The 7,804-nt window shown below is 45.9% G+C and overlaps 1 protein-coding gene across 2 annotated transcripts; it reads right to left on the bottom strand.

The window, feature by feature from the left end:
* Positions 1-5,090: 5,090 nt before the first annotated feature.
* On the bottom strand, positions 5,091-7,804 carry ADM (adrenomedullin). 2 transcript variants are annotated; one of them, XM_056494206.1, is made up of 4 exons: positions 7,684-7,804; positions 6,987-7,100; positions 6,573-6,713; positions 5,091-6,097 (listed from the first exon to the last, which is right to left on the bottom strand). In XM_056494206.1, exons 2-4 carry the CDS (start codon positions 7,082-7,084, stop codon positions 5,806-5,808), a joined length of 531 nt encoding a protein of 176 aa, XP_056350181.1. In that variant the 5' UTR covers positions 7,085-7,100; positions 7,684-7,804; the 3' UTR covers positions 5,091-5,805. The 2 variants fall into 2 exon arrangements, with proteins under 2 accessions (XP_056350181.1, XP_056350182.1); XM_056494207.1 differs by having other exon boundaries at positions 5,538-6,097; positions 6,987-7,097; positions 7,684-7,795.

The raw sequence follows: 7,804 nt of genomic DNA on the forward strand, positions 1-7,804 counted from the left end.
TTTAGTAGTTTCTTCAATGTTCAAAACCAGAAATTTGGAATAAATGAAGTATAAAGTAAAATTTGCAATACAGTCTTTTGGTATAAAAATAGACATGTTTTTGAAAGAAAGCTGGGGCTTAGATTTTCTTCCTGCTGAAGTCAGTAGAAGTTTTGTTTCAATTAGATGGGATCAGTCTCAGGCCTGGGATTTGGTGCTCAGATTCCTATCTGGCTCACCAGCTCATCACACCAGCATGTCTGATGTCTGTAGGCAGTAAGGAGACTAATGACATATGCCAGTTGCATATTTTTCATGTTGTTTATCAATAAAGGCCAGACTACGAATGTGTTCCTTATTCAGAATGGGATGAAGGGCTGCACAGCCTCAGGAAAAAAATTACTTAGAAAAAGTGACTTAGAATTCCTCACTTTTTCCTTGTCTCTAAAGACAACAGACATATTTTACAAGGTGCAGCTGTCCTCTTCCAGTGAGCAGCTCAGACCTGCTCCCCAGCCCTCGTGGGCAGGCAGGGAAGTGTGGTGGCCTCTGAGAGTTTGGTGCTTTCCAGCAGAGATTCAGCAGAGCTGGGTCACATCAGGGTAAATGAGGAGCCCACACACCCTCCTGTGCTGTGCTGGAGCAGCAGTGGGATGAATTACTGGGTGCCTTTCAGTCTTGGAGTGATTCAGCTTCATGGAACTCCTGTCACAGTAACCCCCTCCTGTAAGGACAATAAGCATGTTTGTTTGATGAACTGCTCAGTCTGCTCCTGAACTAACAGATAAGATCCGGTTTGTTTGTTCTCCCCTTTCTGCCCATAGTGCTGGACATCAGAGATTAAGAACCAGACATTTGTTTGTTTGTTTTTACACCATGTTAGAGAAGTATGAAGAAAATATAAAACTTTTTATAACTGATGGAAAAGTTGCACGTAATTTTCAGAGAAGTGGCAACTTACTGAAAGTATTGGAAGAATACTTTGTTTGCAAACCTATTCTGAGAGTCAGAATTTATTACAAAATATGTGCCTTCAGTGGGTAGAACAGATCTTTCTTGCCTTTGGAAAACCCCAGGATTTTGTAAGTGGATGAGAGACTCAAGGAGGTCTAGTTAAATGTTTTGTAAAAGTTATCACAGAATCAAAGAAAGTAAAAAAAATAATTTGGCATCCTCATTGCTGTTGTGTTTGCTGGAAATGTTGCATGCAAAACACTCCAGTCTTATCAAATCATTAACATTGATTCTAGTCTAAATGGGACCATTTGTTTTTCATTTGGAGACATTACCAAGCATTTTGCCTAGTGTACATAGCTTGTAGTAAAAAGGCTTTTACATAGCAAAGTTCTTTACCTCATGAACAAATTATGCTCCTTCTTCTCATGCAGGATACGTGGCCTCTCTCCAAAGAATTAAGTATTTAAAAATTAAAACAATTTCAAAGCTGACACAAATTACTTGGTGAAAAAAAAAAAAAAGCGCCCTGTTCTTTAAAAAGTATTTGGATAATAAAAGCAAACCCTTGTGAAGGCAATAAACAAATTTTAGTTAGGCATAATTGGATTTACTTATTGGTACTCAGTCATGCTGGAATTCTTTCTCCTGATGCCTGTGTGCTCTACACTACTTAAGTATGATGTGAGATAATATGAAACGGTGAATTGACGGCACAAGGAAACTATTTGGATGGTCTGGAGTTGCCATTATTGGCTTTAATTATGACTTGCTGTCCTTTGGGTACTCAATGAGCCAGAAAAGGCTTCATATGTGCCAAAGTATTCATTAGTATTCCCCTTTCTGTCATTGTGCTTGCAGAAAGAGTTTATATCTGGCACCTGACTGCAGTTCTTCTTAGCACAGACCAAGATGCTTTGCAGATTTTGATAATCATCTGAAAGTACACCAGTGTCTCTCCTTTTTGGATGCAGTAGAATCTGTTCCTAGGTAACAGTGGAAGAACTCTGACCACTTTCTGATGTAACTGGAGAACAAACAATTTTTGTGGTTGTTCAGGTGACATGGCTGTTTAAAAAAAATTTTGTGGTACCAACTGGAGAAAGAAAAATAATTACTTGTTTTCCTCTTCCAGGTTAGGGGACCTGCACTTGGGCTTCATGGGGAAGTCCTTGTGTACCAGCATTTTAGGCACCTTGCCATCATTCCATATAGAACTAGTAATGAAACCCAAAAATCTTTCTGAAATAAAAATAGCCTTTGGAATCCATTTTAGAAATGAAAAATTGTCTATAGCGAAGAATTTCTTGGTCTGCCATAGGGTGTCCCTAGAGTAGGTACAAAGCACAGTAATCACTCATAAAGAATATTCCATGAACTCTTCTGACACTTCAGTGTGGAGGCTGTGCTGAGAATGGTGACCACTCCTTTGGCATCTGCTCTTGAACAGAGCGGTGGATAAGGATGGATTCCTGCTCCAGTACATATTTACCATTGCAAAACTTAATTTTAATTTAGAACCTTGATTGAACTTCGAGTCAAATTTTTAGCCTTTGAAATACTGTCCTATGGGACACCAGACTGTTCTTAGAAACTAATATTTTAACTAAGGTGGTGTGTAAACAGATACTCCTGATTTTGGAGGCACTTGATGACATCTTCCACTTCTCATCTGTCACATTACAGCATAAGCTGGCTTTGACCTAAGTACAGAGTTCTTCTTGAACTTCTGCTGTTATAGGAGGATGCTCATTTTCATGGGCTGTTTCACAATCTTGTTCTGCCTAAAACCCCAAATCCTTACACTTCTCAGAGATCTTAATCTAAATCATGGATGAACTTCAGCCACTATTTAAGCATTCATGCCCAATATTTTGCTTTATAGGATGAAGTGAAAAGATGCTTCACCGGGATTTTTCAGTATCATCCCCTTCTTGGGCAGGAGGAAGAGCTTTCACCTGGGCAGCTTACACCTGGGTCTGGTGCAGAAATGGATGAGAAGAGAGGATGCTGTCTTGATATATTCTACCCCTTTTAAGCCCATTCCTTGAAACCTGGATCTGCGACTGGAGTGTTAGTCTGTGCAATGGGAAAGAGTCCCTGCCTGCCTTTCTCCTGCTCTGCCATTCTCCCCCAGTTTACCTAGCCCAGGTCAGCCAAAATCCACTGACATCGTTCTTTGTCTGCTCTTTACACTCAAAGAATGTGCCATCTCTGGGCTGCTTACTACTTTCTGACACTCTCTTTAAGCAGTGTTTGTGCTTTAAAACATGTGGTTTCACAGTCTGGTGGGGGAATGGAGGGAAGTAAAAACCCCAAACTTTCTTTCCTTTGGTTGCTGTTTATTGCAGAGAGTTTTGCTTCTCCTTACAGGCGCGGCAGGTGGTGCTCTTGGTCCTTCCAAACACAAGCTGCACTTCCTAAACTCCAGTCAGGTCAGAATTGTGCCATCCTGCACCACCTGGCTGGCTTGAGCCCTGTCTGGTTCAGGGCAGGGTCTTTCAGCTTTGAGTGAAGTGCATTCCACCAGTGAAGAGGAAAGGAGGGAAGAAAAGGTACTCTATGTGGGGTTTTGGCATGAAATGAAGAAAAAAGGGCAATACAAACAAAAGGAACTTGTTGGCAAGTACATACTTAACCACACGGTAGCCCAATCCAGCCTTCTGTCCCAAATTTAGATGGCAGAAATACTAACTGTAGGACTTATAAGGAAAACATTGTAGCTATTAAATTGGATGGTTCTGTTTCCATTGTTTTCTTGTGCTGTGTACAATAAGTATGATCACACTTCAACCTACACATTGTAATTTCTCACTGCAAGCATCACAAAATTTGCAACAGCAACAATTCTAATTTCCAGGTTTTCCATGGTCTGAGAGTAGCCACTTGCCTGTTTCTCAGCTGGCAGCTATACCCTGTGCTGAAGACTATGCATTCATGTCATCCCTTACATCTTGCAAAATCTGGATCAGAAAGGCCATTGGCAGGAGATAGGTAAATTCTCTTCCAGCTATTAACAAACAGGGTAATTAAAACTGGCAAAGTGTCATTATCTTTTTCTTTAAATAGTGTTTTGAGTGGAAAACCCACCTCTCAGGATTTCAAAAATCTTAGCTGAAAGTGCTTAGAAAGTAACTAAAAATAGGCAATTCTGAGCAGAACTTCAAAGTTTGGAAGGAAAAATCATGAATACATGCCTAGATCCCTACCCAAGGTTTTTGCAGCAGTTTCCTGGAAAGGTGTCAGTGCCAGTTCTTTTCAATTTTTCTCATTAATATATGCTCTTGAGGAATTTAATATTAGGTAAAAAAAAAAATAAAAAATCCCCACTTCACTTATTCTAGAGGCATTGAGGTCTGCTGTTCCCCAGTCCTCTCCTGTATATGTTAACTATGTTCAGAGATATGGTAAAATGGAGGAAATGCTGCTTTTCCCCCAAGAAGTTATTAAAATACACTTGTTTAGGTTTTAGGTTTGTTTTCTTGGAGTGCAAGCAGTAGCCACCAATAGATGGTGCTGGTGGTGCATTAATAAGGCTCAGTTTCACATTTGTTTTCTGGTCTGTGCTTGGAATTTGTTAAAAAAAAAAAAAAAAAGAGAGAGAGACAGAACAAAACAAAACAACAAAAAAAAGAACAAAACAACAAAATCCCTCATGCTAAGCTCTTATCCAAAACGTTCTCCCTGCACTGAACCGGTCACCATTTAACTTTAACCTGAACTGTGGCCCAGGAAATCCTTCAACATAAATAACCTTGGAAGCTGCCATGACCATTTTTGGAACGTGCTGCCTCAATAAATCTGTTACTTTGTTGTGCAATGTTGAAGTGTGCAGTTGTTTCTCTGATTAATTAGGGCAAAAAATAAACTTGCACGATCAATCCAAGCTGTGACACGTTTCAGCCCTGGCTTGAACGTGTGGGCAGAAAAGAGCCTTAGAGCCTTCTCGACAGACCTGCCCTGGAATTTTAGGATGCATTGCTGGCTCGGAGTTTACTCCATTTGGTGAGATAAGGTGGCTGCTAACAAAGTCAGCAAGGGCAGAGTTTTGGTCTGTCCCAGGACTGCCATTCTAGATTAGCATGGGTAGGACTGAACACAGTGAGAAATGATTCATTTTGACCACTGCCCCCACTAAAGACAACATAACCCAAGTGTTTTATGTAATTGTGTTTATTTTATTTCACATATTGCCCATGGAGAACAGCTGATACATTCTCTATATCTTTCACCAGTCTGGAATGCAAGATAAAAAAAGGTATGGAAAAAGAGTCTAACGTTTGACATTCACGATATGAAAAATAGAGGGGATACAATGTTTTAAAATGCCCTTATGCAATATATATATATATATATATATAAACCGTATAAAAATAAAATATATTTTTCAAAAAAAAAAAAAAAAGACACGACACAGAACAACCTTAAATACCAATGCATATCTCGTGATCCACACACACCGCACTTATAATTAACAAAAACCACGTACAATTGCACTTTTCCTCTCTGTAACGTTCAAGTATATCGCAGTCCCCGCAGGGACTAAGGAGTGTCCGATTCCCTGCCGGGTGCGCATAACGCAGAGGGTAGAGAAGATGCCGGCGGGTCCCCCCTGAGCATCCCCTCCTCGGGAGCAGCGGCGGCGCCTCGGCGGCCCGGGCGGCGGCGGGAGCCGGCGGTGCCCGGCCCGGGGCGGCCAAAGAGTCCGAGGTGGCGGGCGGGGGGCGCAGCGTCCGCTGCCCTTCGCAGCTCCCCCGCCGAGGGCGCGCCGGGGTCCCGCCCGGGCGGGCGCTCTCCCTCCGCCGCTGCCGCGGGTCCCAGCCCGAGCCTCAGTCCGTCCGTCGAGGCGGCCTCGGCCGCGTTTTGCGGCGCTCAGACTCCCAGGGCGGCGGCGAGGCGCGTCCGTGGGCGCCGCCCGGAGCGGGGGGAGCGCGCTGCGCTGCGGGGCTCGGGCAGGGAACGCCGCCGGCGGCCGTAGCCCTGCGGGCTGATCTTGTTCGGCGGGGCGGCATCGTTCCTGTCGTTGACGGCCGCCCTGTGGAGCTCGTCGACCAGCCAATGCACCGTGCACGTCCCGAAGCGGCACGCCTTTGTTTGGAAGTGGGGGAATCTGTTAATGCTCTGGCGGTAGCGCTTGACGCGGATGTGAGCATCCTCCCGGGTGCTGCAGGAAAAGAGAGAACGGGCATGAGAAAAGCGCAGCGGGGGCCCGGAGGAGGGGACCCGGTGGGCGAGGGAAGGGGAGGACAGGGAGCCCCCCAGGCTGGAGAAGGGCCGGTGCCCCCAGCAGCCGCCGCTGTGCCCTCACACAGTGGTGCGCTGCGCCCAGAGCGCGCTGCCCGTGCGAGGAGAGGCCCCGCCGGTTCACGGCTGTTACTTTTCCCTTTGCACCCCGGGCTCAAGTTACTATTTATATCTGACTTTCGCAGCGGAGGCGCTACTATCTCCCGCCAGCTAAAGAGCGCGGGGAAAGGAAGGCGGGAGGCGCTTTCAGCGCGATGTGCAGCCCTGGCAGGACCTGCCTCTGGGCCGGGGAGGACCTACAGCAACTATAACCCTAAACACCCGGAAACGAGGGGACCCCGAAACTTTCCGCTGCCTCCAGCAAGTGCCCGAGCCCAGGAAGGGCTGGAATTTACCTGGGAGGCGAGACTCGGGAATCCTCCTTCACGTCCTGGGTGCGTATGAGAGGCAGCACGTCGGCGGCTGCCCCCAGCCCTCGGAGCACGCCCGCAGGCTTCACGTCCCGCTTGGCTCGGCTTAGTGCCCATTTCGTCCATCTGAAAGGAGCGCAAGGGAAGAGGAGAGCCTGTTATCGCAAGTCTGCAGGGCGGGAGCCAAACCAAATAGATTCGAGGGGCGAAAATCTTTGCCAGCGCCGAATTTTTTCCTTTTTTTTTTTTTTTTTTTTTTTTTTTCCCTCCCTCCAATGTTTCCTGAAAGGGCGCGAGGCCTTTAAGGAGCTGAGCAATTCCCGCAGGGAATGCAGTGCCTCTGATCGCGGCCGGAGCCGGGCGCGGGGCGCTGGCAGGAGAGCGCGCTCCGATACTCACTTTCTTTTGAACTCTGTCGCTACGTCCACCCTTGCAGCATCCACCCCGAAGAAGGTCACAGAGCCGAGATAGAGCAGGGCTACGTGAACTAGTTTCATTCTGGCTGGGCTCCTGCTGGAGGGAAAAGAGAAGAACTATAAGCATGCTTGCTAGTAAAAGTCAAGTAAGGACTGTCCTTTATTCCTGGTGATTCCAGAGAGCTCCTTCCCTCGCAGAGCCCCCAGGCTACCGGGGACTTTGTGTCTGATATGAACCAGAAGCTAATATTTGCTCAACAACTTATCACAGAGTAAATAACAGAGCCTCCAAAGTTTACGTTTGTCGGGAGTTTAGTTGCAGAGGCGGCTGAAAACCAGCAGGATTTCCAGAATACCCCCAGCGGCTTGCATTAGGATTTAGCAAACTCGTAAGATTAGAGAGAGCTGGCTATCGGACGCATCGTTTCCAAACTCCAGCAAGTGTTTTGCTGCCGAGAAGTTTATTCCCTGATAGCTCCTCTTCCCACTTCACACGCAGAACCAGCTAGTTCTGGATCTTATGTTGTAAACTGCAGCTGATGCCAAGAGCCAGTGCAGGACTCCACAGCATAACTCCAAACTCTTCAAAACAGTCCAAATTTAGCAGAATTTTACTTGCGTTCCACCTCCCCTGAACCTTTTGTTGCTGCCAAGGACGCGAAAAAAAAAGTAGTTCTTACCTGACAGTGAGGATAATCCACTGAGGCAAATGTTTTTGTAGTAGCGATCCGAGCTTGCAGGGTTTCCTGAGGAGCGAGAACTCCTCCTTTGTGTGTGTATGTGTGTGAAGTAATCACTGCC

Source organism: Oenanthe melanoleuca, chromosome 5 (assembly GCF_029582105.1).
Source record: "Oenanthe melanoleuca isolate GR-GAL-2019-014 chromosome 5, OMel1.0, whole genome shotgun sequence".
NCBI lineage: Eukaryota > Metazoa > Chordata > Aves > Passeriformes > Muscicapidae > Oenanthe > Oenanthe melanoleuca.